The sequence below is a fragment of the Nannobrachium achirus genome (assembly GCF_963921795.1).
Source record: "Nannobrachium achirus genome assembly, chromosome: 4".
Lineage (NCBI taxonomy): Eukaryota > Metazoa > Chordata > Actinopteri > Myctophiformes > Myctophidae > Nannobrachium > Nannobrachium achirus.
In genome coordinates, this window is record NC_137813.1 from 19,407,227 (window position 1) to 19,423,119 (window position 15,893).

At 42.0% G+C, this 15,893-nt stretch overlaps 2 protein-coding genes across 2 annotated transcripts in view; both read left to right on the forward strand.

Moving 5' to 3' along the window:
- The first annotated feature begins 6,958 nt into the window (after positions 1–6,958).
- trpm4a (transient receptor potential cation channel, subfamily M, member 4a) overlaps positions 6,959–15,893 on the forward strand; it is a 41,322-nt gene continuing 32,387 nt past the window's right edge. Inside the window, exons 1-3 of the mRNA XM_080723741.1 lie at positions 6,959–7,098; positions 12,550–12,611; positions 12,800–12,977. Coding sequence (XP_080579867.1) covers positions 7,021–7,098; positions 12,550–12,611; positions 12,800–12,977 — 318 coding nt within the window. The 5' untranslated portion in view covers positions 6,959–7,020. The remainder of the gene's footprint in view (positions 7,099–12,549; positions 12,612–12,799; positions 12,978–15,893) is intronic.
- efcab11 (EF-hand calcium binding domain 11) lies at positions 14,385–14,870 on the forward strand (the record flags this gene model as incomplete). Its single annotated transcript, XM_080724638.1, has 1 exon — positions 14,385–14,870. One exon carries the CDS (start codon positions 14,385–14,387, stop codon positions 14,868–14,870), a length of 486 nt encoding a protein of 161 aa, XP_080580764.1.

A 15,893-nucleotide genomic window follows, 5' to 3' on the forward strand; every position in this document is an offset into this window, starting at 1 on the left:
ACCAAAAATACAAGCACACTTGTCCTCAGTAAGCTGAACACATAAAAATTTGAATGGTGTTGAAAGGTGTAAGCGTTTAAGAGATGAAGCGCGCCAAAGTTTTGAGGAGATACTGACTGACTGACTGACTATAAATAATGAAGATAGCATACGTGTGCTCGCCTTCCAGGCGAGCCCACAATGAATGGGAAGAGGGAATTCTGCATGTAGGCTTATAAATGAAGATTTTGGTCTTATCCAACCCATACGTTTTTACTTAACCCTAGATAGGAAGTGAACGTCCTCCAAATGTATCAGCATTTTCACTTTGATAATGTACTCACCCCTGCATGTAATCATACTGCTGAACACACTGCTCCACTGGGTCAGGGCTATGGTTAGGGTCAGAGCAATGATCACAGAGTTGTAGCCATTTCAAGTGTTAAACACTGCAGTAACACTGCCCTCGTGCCCCATATGTGTGCAATTTAGTTTGTGTGTGTCTATTCCCATGCTGGAACCCAGAACAGTTTTTTGTGGATTGGAGCAATGGTGTGCCTGTGGCCTCTGGGGGCCCTTGGTGGGGCCCTGTGACTGTTGTCATGGCAGAGCATGAAGTTTGAAATTGACCGACTCCCTCATGTCATCAGCCTATGTCCATATATGAACAGTTCGGCGGTAACCGGATATATGCCCATACACAAGGGCATGTTGGTAGGATCAGCGGTTCTGGACAACCGCCAATCGGACTGAAATTAACAAATATATCAGATCGTGAATGAGTCAAAGATCATAACATTCCTCTTATCTGTGATTGTCGCTAATTTATGGACCCGGTACGATTGCTGTTGACCAAAAAAGAAAACCAGAAAACGCCCACAAAACTGTGATTAGTGATGAAAAGTGACGAGTCATCACTTTTCATCACTAAACCATCGTTTTCTGGGGCCATTTGTAGCCCAAGGAATGTTTTTTGTGCAAAACAAATGCTTGCAATGGATTCAGCATCATGACAAACCCCTAGTTAGACCCCTCACATCCTACTTAAATACCCAGAAGAAAAAAAATGTTTTTCTGGGTATTTTCCTCCTGTATAGAAAGTCGATGGGAGCCCAACTTGACTTGGCCGCTGTGGCGACCCCGAAGGTCGCCGACTCGGGCGCCCTAGCTAAATCATTAGAGCATGCCCTGGGCTACATCTGTGCAAAATTTGGCGCTTTAAGACAAATGTGCACGAAATTAGCATTTGCTCCCCTTAAGGCCCCACACTATCCGTACTAGATGCCCGAATAAGTCTCCTTTCCAAGCGAAGGAGCAGTGGTTCAATTCCAGATCAAGTGAATCCAGTTCCAGTAGAGGCCGACTTGTCTCCTGATCAGGGACCAGTCTCCATCCATCAGACTAACAATGCTTGGGTAGATGACAAGTAGGTGAGTGCACATTAGCCAAAAATAATTGCAACAAACGTTTTTCAACTGTTTTCTGTATACTTATAGGTGTCCTTGATAACATACTAAAAGTTAACCAAAGTTTGATCACTAGAAAGGTTACATTTTCAAGATGGTGTCTAAGTTTAAAATAACGCCTTCATCATTTACCCTTGACAAGTACTGTCAAGGGTAGTTTGTGTCAAACCCTATGATTATGTGGCCTAGGAATCCATTGGACTTGTCCAAATTGCAGATATACAATTACATAATGTGAAATCCAATATTTTATGTGTGATTCTATTAAAACACACTGAAAAGGTACCCGTTTCAAGTTGCCTAATACCACCTAGTTACTTTTTTAGTGTGCCCCTTCTTTTGCTGCGCTACTCCTCCCACAGTTTTGGTGGCACACACATGGGCCATATGTCAAATCAACCGGCTTCATCGGGACACGCATGTGTGCTATTTTGCTAAGAGATACTTTATATTGTTTAATTTATATACATTTATTGGTGAATTAATTTTCTCCATTGACTTTAATTAAAAATGTAACTTTTCCCAAATATGGAGATGGCTGACATCATAGATATCTGACATCATAGACCACATGAGACTGACACAGTATGTCCATATATGGGCTTTCCAAAATATGGGCTTAATATTGATGACATCAGGGATCTCCAAATATTGGGCATAAAGGGACAAGGACTGACACAGAGGTCGCCATATATGGCCATTCATTTTATTAGTGAAACAAATGAATGGCTGGCCAGAGGGAGAGCAGAGCCCAGGATTACATAGGCAATTGGCACTGGGTGAAAATGGGTTGCAAAATCGTGGGATAAAAAAAAAAAGATCACTCAAACATGTCTTATAAAGGGTTATACGTATTTTAGTTATTTTACTATAATCATACATGGTTAGCTGGGATGCATAGCAAGTGTTACCACAGGTTCAATATTAGTTGAAAACTGTACAAACAAGCACAGCACGTCATGAGTCATGACATGAGCTGTCCCATCTGCCCTCTTACTGTTAAAACGCTCCAGAGGTACTAGGCCCTCCAGGTGACCTTGACTCCTGTGGCATTTTACAAATTGGAATAGAATCTCATATTATTTGAGTGAAATGGAAATAAACTAATACAGCTTTCCTTTTTATTTAAATACACACAGTAATATATATATTTTCACTCAAAAAACTGTTTTGTGACGAATGGGAAAAGTGAGTATTTTCCACCAAAGAATGGTTTCAATGCAAAACACTGAATGACAAAACTGTATTTTGACCCATCATAAGTTATAAGGTCAGAATAAAAATTATTTATATATTTTTTAGTTTTTAGTTTGCATCCCAACTTTCAGCACAGTCACAGGTTCCCCTAGGGGAGTTGAACTTTTAAACTTTTTTTAAATGTTATAATAGACTTAATAAATACTTTGTTTTTTGTTTTGATTCTTCCCCCAAATTTGTATAATATTTCCGGACTACCACGTGGCAGCCCTGTTTTACACATGGGATGCCTAAGACGTCCACAGGCGTTGACTGTAATTTATATATGCTAATTGGATTCCTGGATTTCCATCCATCCATTGGTTGGCTGTGTTTATCCCCTGGCCTGATCTGCTCTCCCTCCACTATGAGCTCAACGTTCCCACTTACAGCCTGTACCAAACATAAGATACTTCATAGATCAAAACCTACGTAAATATCACACTATGAGTGTGTGGATGGTGTTTTATGGATTTCTAAAAGCTGCATTGTGCGCTATCCCTTGCGTCTCACAACGACTACAGGGTATGGGTATGTGGTGGATTTCCCAGAGCTAACCCTTGTTGGTTGTGCAGCACCATTCAGTATGTTGTGCACTGAAAATAGCAGATAGGGGGAGATCTTGTGGAGTCAAGGGGAGGTTCTACAGGAGAAGGGAATGTGTCTAGTTTTGGAACACATGAGATTGTTATAGTCATTTCCCTTGTTTGTCAATAGGGGCCACATTTCACTCAATTCAACTCTTAAGTATGAACCACTGCCACAGTCCTACAGTTTCAGAGACTATAACAACCACCATTTAGTTTGAGGGCAGAGCAACAGGGTGGCTTGCGTGTGTCTGATTCTGGGCGTGCAGGATATTATTGACAACACGCCAGGGATCGAACAATAGAATATAAGGAAGTCAACACGCTATAAATATCCGGTCAGTTCCCACGATTAGGAATTATGAACAGGGGGGCGACATTTTCCAAATTGGGCCTCTCATCCACACGCTCTCCAGCAGCACCACCCACCCACACTTAGCTTCAATGCCAACACAGGCTTTATCAAATAAAAACATACATTGGGTTAGCAAAGCTCATAGGCTTATTAAATATCCTAGCCATCACAACAGACAGAATCTTTCAGATGCCACAGAACCAGGGGCAGTAGATTGCTAAATAGCTACCCCCCACCCCCCAGACAACTTGTGAACAAACAAGTCAGGAAGAAGATAAATAAGCCTGCGTGGGATATCGCCAACACATTGCTCTGAACCCACTTTATATATTTCTGAATTGTTTTGACATAATGGAACATTCTAGAAAATTTGAAAAATATACATGGAGAAGCCAGTTGAGTGTTCAGCGACCGGTTGTGTGTAGTAGTATTTAACATGGTCGAGCAGTTCGGTATCTGCACATGCATGGGTCACAACAGCAACAGGAAATGGGTTTCCGCAGTTGTCTCATAATGTTGGGCTGCTTCCTGTAATGTCTATGATCTCTCTGTTGCCTCCTTGTCCAGAGGGAGCTCATCCACTCACTGCCCACAAATAGTTGCTAAGTGTTGAATGAACTCTTATGCTGTGGGCTTCTGTACACACTGACCTAGTGTTTATAGTAAGTATATTCATGTATTTATGGGCAGAGCACAAGATAATACATTATATATTTATCCAATTCACTGCCATCCTTATTTTGAGGATGTCATTAATTAAAGGCAAACATATTTGAGCAACTTTACTGCATCTATTGAATAACTTGGAAAGGGTGGAGTCTTGCATTGGGATTGACATGAAAGGGCAGATCTGTTCCTTGGAGGAAACTGAGAGGAAGAGAAAGGAAACATCGCAACATTGTTTGTGTGTGTGTGTGTGTGTGTGTGTGTGTGTGTGTGTGCGCGCGCGTGCGTTTGTGCGTGCGTGCATGCGTTATAACATTAAAGCAAACAAGTTCCACTGTCATTAACACCTGGGAAGACAAAGCAACCTATAGAGGATATGCGTGTGACATCATCTTACCTGGAAGTTATGTGGGAATGCCAACTGAGTGGCAAAAAAACGAGTCAGTAGGAGTCATGATGAGTCAGTAGGAGTGAGGAGAAGTCAGGAGGAGTTTTCCAGCGAGCGCTTCCAAACTCCAATGCTTCATGCCGCTTTATGTTTTGCCACTCAGTCTAGAATGAGTAGTGGCATATGATGCATAGCCTCTATAGGGAGACCTGGTGAAAACATGGCGCCACTCTTTATAATAATGACCTCTGCCATTATGCAGAAAACAAGGCAAGGACAGAGCCTCCACTAATAAGGTCCAAACTAAGCCCACCTGCATGCTCCTCTACCTACCATCCATCCATCTTCAACCGCTTATCCGGAATCGGGTCGCGGGGGTAACAGTTCCAACTGAGACCTCCAGATTTCCTTATCCTGAGCAACTTCCTCCACTCCCTCAGGGAGTATACCGAGGCGTTCCCAAGCCAGTTTGGAGATATAATCCCTCCATCTGGTCTTTGGTCTGCCACGGGGTCTCCTCCCAGTGGGACGTGCATCGAGGACCTTCCTAGGAAGGCGCTCGGGAGGCATCCGTACTAGATGCCCGAACCACCTAAGCTGACTCCTTTCCAAGTGTAGGAGCAGCGGTTCTACTCCAAGTCTCTCTCGGGTGACTGAGCTTCTCACCCTATCTCTAAGGGAGATACCAGCCACCCGTCTGAGGAAACCCATTTCGTCCGCTTGCACCCTGCTCACAATGCACCAAAATAGGTAGGGAAAATATGCTCTGGGATCTTTTAGCCCACCTGAAGACCCACAAGGACCAAGCAGGAGGACCTGAGTCGACCCAGAGCTACAGCCGATGATTTTGTGTGTGTCCATGCATATGTTTCCTTTTTCCTTTTGAAAAATAGAGCTCTAGTTACCAGAGTTAGATAATGGGAGTGTCTTTTTTTAACTTCCTGATGTTCAGGAAATTACTAGACTTCAGTGGTATCAAGGGAACAAGGGGTTCACATCCATTTTTTTTACTTTCAGGATCCGCTTACATATGCTGGATGCAATTCTAAAAGGGAGAATGAGGACGGAAATGACAGAACAGTGGAGTGTTAAGGACAATGGGGAACTCCTGTGGGAATAGCTGCAACACAAGGACTATACTATAGCTAGAGGGCAACTCCCACTCAGAGCTGATCTTGTTTGACAAGGTAAATAAAGCCAACAACTCACAAATACTTTTGAATGGATGTGTGACAGCCAATGAAAGAGCTATTACTCTGTTATATAAGGAGGAAATCTCCATGGGACTTTTGATTTGGGTTCATATGTGGTTCATAATTAGGCCTTTAAACCAATAAGCATACCATCTTCTCTTGCTTGGATGATATGGCCCCTGTGTCTTCAGACCTAACTTAAGGTTAGAAATGAATAGTTAAACTTTTGTCCAAGTTTTATTGGTTTATTGTGGACCAAATGATGGACATGATTGCAGGTCAACATTTAATGAGGTCTATGTTTGAACCATGGACCCAATTCACAGTTACAGTTAATGTGACAAATCTGCTTTAACTGTCTGAGTCTTATCCTGGATACATAAAAAAAAGAAAAGAAATAAAGTTAACTTTAAAGTTCCAATAGGATCCTATTGGACTTTCCAAAGTTAGATATAACCCAATAGGATCCTATTGGAAATTTGCTAAATCCTATTGGATTTTCTAAAGTAGGCTACCGATAGAATCCTATAGGACTGTATTGGAAATTTGTGAAAAACCAATATGATCCTATAGGATTTTCAAAATCCTATAGGATTATATTGGAAATTTCGAAGATCCTATAGGATTTTTTGACTAGGGTTGCATCTACTGAGGAAGGCAGAAAAGCCACGTTGAATGAAAAAAGAGATGAACCATTTTCCAATCCTGAGGGAAGATCTTGGATAATCTAATGAATTTCATTGGAGTCGCATATTGTTTTGAAACTTGTATAGGCTATTAATAAAAATAGATGGGCTACCATGGCATTAATCGACATATTCAATGTAAACTGACAGCATTCTCTAGTTTGACGTGACATTTCTCCCATTCCCAGAGGAGGAACGGGAGACGTCTGGGCGGAGCAGCACACAGTCACACACACCACAAAAATCCATCAAAACAACTCAACCCAGTGCGAGGCGAGCACAGCAGCGTCTGCATGTGGACGGCGCACTGCATCCAGCGGTCAACCTCAACCTCAGGATGACTGATCTGTAGATGGCCTGATCGACCCATGACAACCCGTTCTTTAACAAGCCGGTCTAAGACGATTCCATCCCTTTAGGAGGAAAAGTCAACGAAAGGAAGGAAAAGTGCACGCACGCACACAATGCAAGAGACGGAGAGAGACAGCGAGGGAGGAGGAGGAGGAGGCGGCAAAGGGACGAAGAAATCAGAGAAGGATCAGGTATGACGAAAGTTACAATAACAAACTTTATATCATTATTCGTGTATCATCAATAAACACAGCAAACACCTGTGAACTATAGACGCCTAGCCTAGGCTAATACGGCCATCAATAGCCCATGTTTTCTACATGATCTGGTGTGTTTTGTCTGCTGACCAGACTGAAGATCAAAGGGATACAGCTTACTGTGAGTGTGACCGATGCGTTGTTGTGCACCTCTGCTCAGCCGCAGAGCCGCTAAGCGCTAAATAATGACTACTTTCCTCTTCCAAGAACTGTGGTCTCTGCCTGTTGAGACCTGATACTTATCGTTTTGTCAATTAAATGCCCCTGGCTGTCAGAGTGCTGAAACACATGCAGGTGACTTGAGATTGAGAACATGGGCTGGAACATGTCTAGGCCAACAGCAACAGCCTGTCCTATGCCATTTGATTTAATTGTATAGGCTACAGGCATTTGCAAATTTAATATTATTTAATTATAATTAGTATTATTTAATAGCTCAGAAGTTTCAGTTCATTAGTCGATGCAACCTGTGCATTGTTTTCTGGGAAATAGATCGACATACCAAAAGTAGTCTATGCCAGCCATTTAAACACGTGTTCTCAAATCGTTTCCTGAATGAATGCCATGCAGTGTTTCACCTGTTGCATTGCATTGGTAGAGTTGTTTCTTTAGTGCGTGCTTTTTTATAGGAACCAGTGAGCGTGTTAAACGCAGTGCGTGTTGCCTGCAGTCATCTTTCACGCATGAGCTCACGGGACAGCGTCAGGTCGGACAGGAGTAATCCCCTCAGAAAACACAATCATCCACATAGGTCACGAGCAGAACATTATAGAATACATTCCACAGCACTTCTCTGCATGGGGGACAATGACACAACCTAGCTTGTACAATGTACAGAGTGCTTGCAGATTGATCTGATTGTTCATTCATTAGCAGGCAGCAGCAGACCCCAAAGACAGTTAGGCCCATATTATCCCTGGCCACATAGGGGCTTACTAAATAGTCTAGTATGGTTATGTTTAAGTAGTTGGGACCATTTAGCCGGACAGTACCCACAGAAACATTTGGCAGGCTATTTGACATCTAAACATAAGTGGAAAAATAAATGCTTTAATTTAATTATTTTCATTTGGATGACATATGCTATTTGCAGGACTGGCGCCATTATTATCATGGCACTGCCTGCCAGTTATCGTTGATAATCTAGTTACTAAGTTGTTACTACATATTACCTATCGATACCATATTGCCTATCTATACCATGACCAGAGTCTAAAAGACCCACTGTTGCTCCTTAATTTAAACCCAACCTGAAATGTTGGCCAAAATGATCAAAAAGTGTCTAACTGATAGGGAGAACAGTACACCTGCACTTCCTGCAATTCTAGTTACATTGCGCTTCCTGTCATTCTGGTTGTATACTTTTGACAGACATTAATTTTTTTCCAGGGTTTAACTCCTCATGAGATGGACATAGAACTGGCAAGGAGGTTTGGAGGCACGAGAGGAAAGGCAATGAGAAATCTGCCGCCTAGGCCAGTGGTTCTCAACCTTTTCAGGCCGCGACCCCCAAAAGAATCATATTTGAACTAGGGGCCCCCACCCTGCACAAGCACTTGGAATTGTAGGAGTTGGCATTACATTTATCGATCTACATGCTCAAAACGCCTCACGTTGCTATTTTCACAATTTCTGCCTTTAATATTTGATGGATGGTTGGATGGTTGCCTCCGCCGTTGGTGTGAATGTGTGTGTCGGTTATTGTAATGAAAAAGGCATCACAAAGTAAAAAAAGACAGTTAAGACACGTACATCCTGTCCTGCTGGGCTGGGTGCCGGTTCAAAATTGTGGATTTTATTGTTATTTCATGTTGGGTTATTGGGCAAAGTTCTTTTGCAAAAGGCACAATATAGAAATGCAGACCATCTACAAAATCAGTGTGGTTCATCGACCTGCAAACGTTCTATCAGATATTGAGACATCTTCTCATTCTTCTGTGCAAGTGGAAATGTTGTCCTAACGCGGTGCCAGTGGTGCTAGAGGAAATGTCACGGGGTCACCAAAATCAGTAGAGGCCAACCTCTGGGGATTAGGAAGTTGCACAGCACTTTTCATTGCAATACAGCCAATAAGAAAGAGAGGTTGCACATCAACCATGGGGTTTTTCAGTGGACTGCTACACCCAAATTTCAGTATACTTAAAAAGTAGGAATTGGAAGAAGGAACAAAAAGGCACATCCAAAACTTAAAATCAATTGAGGACAAAGTACTCACATTTCCACTTTTTTATTAGCACACACCAACAGACAAACGCTTATGCTTTTTAGCTATGAGCCTTCATCAGCTGTAGGTGAGCTGTAGGTGAACTCTCTGACCCTTTTCTTTAAAGTGATTTGAATCTATGTGATGTGAATTCTCTAATAAAGGCTCATAGCCGAAACGCGTAAACATCCAATAGTTCATGAGATGTTTCGTTTGGGAGTAAAGTGCCATTCTCAGTGCCCTGCTGCTATGGGACTACATAGAGAGATGGAAGCACAGTGACTGGAGAGAAGAGAGATGCGTGTTTATCTCTACCTTTCTTAGGATATGTTCACTTTAGCCACCTTTTATGAAGAAAAAGCCCAGCAATTCTTTTACTACCGAAAAAGAAAACATGGGATCGACTGAAACAGACATCAATAGAATATTGATAACAAAGTTTTAAACTACCGGTAGGTGTAGATGTGAAATGAATCAAGAGCAGGAGCCTATTTATCAGCTCAATGTATGAATCTAGACACCGACTGTCTGCGTTTCTCCTCTCCAGCGGTCTCCTCTCTCCAGCCGGACATGTAGGCTGCTGGCTGGCTCTGTCTGGAGCAGTTGAGCTTACTCCAGACCAGAACTTATATATTATGTTGACTGGGTGATATATTCTTAGTCTGCGTCTGCCTTTAAGAATAAAGAGCTCCATGCTGATTTGACAGAATATGATATAGTCATGTTAGACAATAGGTTTAATGCTGTTTTTTGTCAGGCAGAACGGGAAGAGAGACATTTGGTGGTAGTGGGATGTGGGTCAGTGGCTGATGATAGCGAGGCATGGAGAGATCATCAGCTTGGACGAGCAGCTCTGCATTTGTGTCTTGATTGCACAGCTGATAAAAATGTATGTCATAAGTGCAGTTGTCAAAAAAATAAACTATTATGACATTTTGAAAGCGCTCTGCTCTGGCATAAAAAGTTCTCTGACCAGCACCTTTTAAACTAAGATGCCTGCTATATGCGCTCGTCTTTTGGTAATTTCTCATAGGGATTAATGTAAAAAGATTGTGCCTACTGTATAATGTGAACTTCCCTGTCCTGTAGCCTATCCTGGCTTCAGCTTTCTCTTCTCTCACTGTGTTTCGCACAGCCTCTTGACTGGACAGTGAAACGGTTTGAGTGGAGCTCTTCAATATTTGCATTGGCAATAAAGATAAAATACACACACGTCACTCACAGACAACAAGCATGTCTGCACATATGCACACGTGCACGCTCATCCAAGATTAAGTGCCTCTTTATTGCACTTGCAGTTAACTCATCTGTACTTTATGAACATGGAATACCGCAGCAGCCTTAATGTTTCAGTTTGTCTATTGAATTTTTGTTTGTGAACTATGCACACAATGACTGGCTCTAGTGGGTGCAACCAGCTAGAACAACATGATCAGGATCCCAAAGCCTCACAGTTAAATGTCAATATACATTCAATAATACAATTGCAAGACACGTTAGACCGGTAACCTCCCTTCATTGTACCAGAAGATTATTTTACACCCTGACAACAAGTCCTCATGCAAAATGGAAACTCTGGAAATGAATGAAAGCCTAAGGACAGAGTGCGGTTAAATCCAAGTCCACATGATGCTTAACTGCGCACGCACGCACGCCTTTCTCAGAAACTGTGTTGTGATGTGGACCTCGCTCTCATCTAGAAGAACCCTGCCTCATGTCTCAACTTGAATCCATGTCACTGACATTCCTGACATTCCGCTCCAGTGTGCTGTTTTTCCCTCTTTCATCTCTACTGTACTGCCCACATCCTTATTGGATCCACATGGCAGTGCTTTCTTCACTCACACACTAACCCACTCAAACACCAGCTGATTCTTGCTTCCCTCACCAATCTCATCATTCCCTACACACCCACACATGCACAAACACAACGTGTCAAAAGCCACTGTTGTCATTCAGCTGTATTTATAGAATAAACAATACTGTGGACATGATGATTCACCTCTGGCTGGGAGGACACCAATGAGGAAATCCCAGTAGTAATGTGTTGACACACCATAAATATTTACCTTGCTTTCTGCTCTGCCAGTCTTGTGCAAGTTTTGCACCTTCCCACTGTAGCAATTAATTAGACACACTCGTCTTTTCTTTCAATGGAGAGCTAGTATTACCATATTTTAGTTTTAGTTTGTTTTGCAAATAGGAGGAGAATCAGAGGACATGTTGGGGATGGGAATTCATCTCATTCCTTGTTATCCCAAATATGGACGGTTATTTATTAGTTATTTATTATTCCCGTTATTAATGTTGGAGCAGCAAGTAAGCCTAAATCAGACTTCTATGAAGACTTACCGGTAGCCTCGGGATCCAGGCATTTCAAGAAGAAAAGCCTGGGCTAGCCCCCCTGTAACTGTGGTTCAGATATCTTATTATTTACAACAGTATTGTTCAAGTGAACTGGTTTGTTTAGGTTTATCCATTATAATTATAAAATCGCTATGATTTATCACTCGTTTTCCACCGCAGATCACTTCCTCATTTACTCAAAGTGGACAGCAGCAGGAGTCATGTCCCCCTCCACGTCCATTCCAGACGCCGGAGGACACGGTTAGATTTGCTGGGGGCATAGAATATCCGCGTTAGGCGAGACGACAGATGACTGTCTTCCCATTTACTGCAGAAGACCCATTGAGTTTAAGTTGAGGTTTAGAAGAGTGGAAGTGGAGTGTTCTGTGGCTACATAAGTAATGCAGAATGTGTATCAGCTTTGACTAATGCTCTTTAACTTTTACTTAACCAGTGAAGGTTTGTCCACACATGTACTGTATGCACATTGTCATGTTATGGCTTAAATACATAGAGTATGACAGTATGTACACATTCACTCCTGGTATGTGCCCAGTGCAACCACCACAATATTGTCCTATTGGCTAACCCGGAGCAGATGTGTTTAACGTTTTAGGGTTAGGTTTAGGTCCCAGAATTCCAAGTTATAGACCAAACCTAAACTGATTGGTAGAAAATGTTTTTCATTTCCACCAATTGAAAGTACACTGCGTGCTATTTGCCTCGCTTTTCATCCCTCTGGATATTCAGAGCGGACCATGCAGCTCAATGAGAAAATGATATCTCTAAACGCTTTTTATGACTTTAACATTTATACATTATTTCACTTTGTACAGAGCTGGATCCCAAAGATCATCAAAAAGAGAGTGTGCACCACCTTCGTCGAGGACTCCTTCAGGTAGGCTTTCCATCTTAATCTCATTACACGTAAAATCCTGAGTGTTCATTTAACATAGAGCGTGTACGTGTACAGGTTCAGGACTTTTGAAATACAAATATTCTCGTGTGTAGGACCCCTATGACATACATAATGTTTGTTTCTTTGTGTATCTGTTCACTGGGCTACTGTATCTTGACTTCTGCCAGTAATGGAGCGCTGTGCCAGTGTGGCGGCCCGCGGCAGAATCATGACTCCATTGCAACGGGGGACTTTTTTGGGGCAGCCATCGTCAGCCAGTGGGACAGTGCCCAGCACTCATCAGAGTACCCCACAGACGCCTTTGGAGAGCTGGAGTTTGCCGGGGCAGGACGCAGACACAGCCATGTGGGTAGCATGACTGCAAACACACTGACACACACATGGGTTGCATTTCTGAATCTGTACCTGCTTTTAACCACTATAACCCCAGCATCCATATTCTGGGGGGAATATTAGCAAAAAGAAATAGCTGAACTGCAAGATCATACGTTGGGAACTTGAATGTTCACTTATCTTTTCCAAGTGTTTGCCTACTGTCAAATGCGGCCCAGAAAAGGGACACTAGGTTTCATGTGGTTAAATTAAGTTCTGGATTGTAGCTTTAACAGACTGTATGATCTTCATATTTTGTTGCCCTTCATGGAAGTGTACCCAGCTAATGCCATCACTCAACCACTGAGCCAGTGTTAGAGAGATGTAAATAACGACCACCCCGCCCCCTACATAATACATAATATATGCAGAAACTTTGCATTGCCACTATTTAGTATTAGAACACCCTGTCAGTCTACTAACAAATTAGTATTATTTTCTGATGCCATTCCCCTATGTATGGAATTAGAACAGTGTAATTTTATTAAAATGTAGTCTATCTTCCCCATATTGGCATCAATATGGGGAAAGTACACTAACAGAGCTTATACAGTAGGGTTATGTTGGAGAGAATCCAGATCCATGTTAGATAATCCACTCCAGTGTTTCCACGGGTCCTAGAAGTTTTCACTCGTCTGCAGCTGCTGGAACTATTCATTGCTTGCAAGTGTTTTCTTTTTTTTTTTTTCTTCTTTTTTTTGAGAGAGAGAGCGAGAGAGAGATACTCTAGCAGGAGCAGGTCTGTTACTTCAAGAACCCAGTAAGTGCTTTCACGTTGTATAGATACTTGTTACCATATTGTGCTTGCTACTATGTGTGGATTGTATTGTATTTAGCACAAAACTGCTAAAGTAACTTTTGAGGGCATTATCTCTCTCTCTCTCTCTCTCTCTCTCTCTCTCTCTCTCTCTCTCTCTCTCTCTCTCTCTCTCTCTCTCTCTCTCTCTCTCAGTTGGCTAAGTAAGCAAAATAATGCATACAATGTACGTGTACTGTATGTTATGTAGAATCAGAATGTTGTTGTCACATTAGACACTTGGCTAGGCAGACACTAACTTCCTGGTACAACATGTTGCTATGGAGATAGGACAACGGCAGCCGTAGAGGCTCAAATTACTTGCCTAGCAGACAGTGGTTGTCAATATGCCAGTGACCCCAGAGGAGAACATTAAGAAACACAGCGTAATAGAGAAAGTGTTTGTTGTGATTTCTGATACAGTTAACTCAAAGGAAAAACACTCAAAATGTGATATAAATAACATGATATTCTTTTCTTTACAGAACTACACATTTTGCAAAGTCTCGCTGTTGAGTGGAGGTTATCCAAAGTCAGCCTGATTTCAGGTTAAACCCTTTACCTGGATTCTTTACTGCAGAAAGATGTCTTATGTCAACAGACTGTGTAGACAGCAGAGAGAGATCACTGACGCCGACAAGAAAAGATTGGCGACGGTGTTCGGCCTGTGCGACGTGGACAAGGACGGGTACTTGAGCAGGGAGGACCTGAAGATGGCGGTCATAATGTTGTTCGGCTACAAACCCTCAAAGTCAGAAACCAACCTGCTCGTCGGGCCAGATCCCCAGCTCCAGGGAGTCACTCAGGAGAGATTCGTGGCGCTTATGGCGGGAAAGCTGTCCGAGGAGGACCCTTACCTGAAGACCAGGCAGATCTTCAATGCCTTCGACGCGCACCAGCGGGGCTTCCTCAGGGTGGAGGACTTCCAGGCGGCCTTCTGCAGGGCGGCCCCCCGTCTACCCGAGAGGACCGCCGTGGAGGCCTTCCGTCAGGCGGACCATGACTCAGATGGTCACCTCAGCTTCAAAGACTTTGAGGCCGTGGTTAACTATGGACGAGCAAACATCTGAAATAGGAAAGACATTGTTGTACCGCTTTAACATGCTATTATTGTTTCATATAATATGATTTCACATGTTTACCGTTTTTTTGTGTTTCATTAAACAAACGTTCAGATTTGAAGATATGTGATGGGTTATTTCATTTCGTTTTGCATTTTACTGAGCAATAATAGGCTGTTGTGGTTGTATGTTTGTTTTATTTAAAAGTACTATTAGTGTAATAATTTACATGGCTGAGCAGTACAGCTTCAGCAAACATGCAATCAGCTTCAGTGCTTGGCAGAGGTCACTACAGTCCCATGTATTTAATGGCCTGGTATTTAAAGTACGCAGAACTCGCAGGAGACACTTTACATCTTTGAAACTGTACACACAGAGGGTAAAGTAGGAAGCGCTTCCCTCTGTTTAATACAAACATCCTTTGACTTCATCAGGAAAATGGCTCCTTTATTCAACAGAGCCTTTTTTCTTTTAGAGTTCATTATTAAATTAGTATTATATAACGAGCTCTGAAAGAAAAAGGCCTCTGTTATATTGTGTAACAATATATAGTGCTTATTGCTTATTGCTATGACTGATCCTGAGTTCCTGACTATGTGTCTCAGCTTTTTTTGTTCCAGTAATTTAATCCTATATGGCAAACAATGATCTCAAACATCTGACAGTATTTGTGTTGCAGTTGAACATTATTACTGCACAAATATACAGTAATGCCATCAAGTGAAGTATTGTTTGGGGAACCGTGTATATATTTCTATATTTAATTTGTAATTTTTTATATTTGATCACTTCTACTCACTAAAACATGTTTATTGTTTTATAATATTCTGGGTAAAAACAACTATTCGAGTAAGGGTAACTATCAATCAAAATTGCATGAGTACTTTAACATTTCTGAAATGTCACAATGTAAGATTTAGCAATGCAGCATTTTTTGCCTGATAGAAACCAGCCAAATGAAATCACCACTTGTTTACAGCGCCCCATTCCTTGCGGTAATGGCTAACACATGCAGAGAGAGGCCACGTGAAA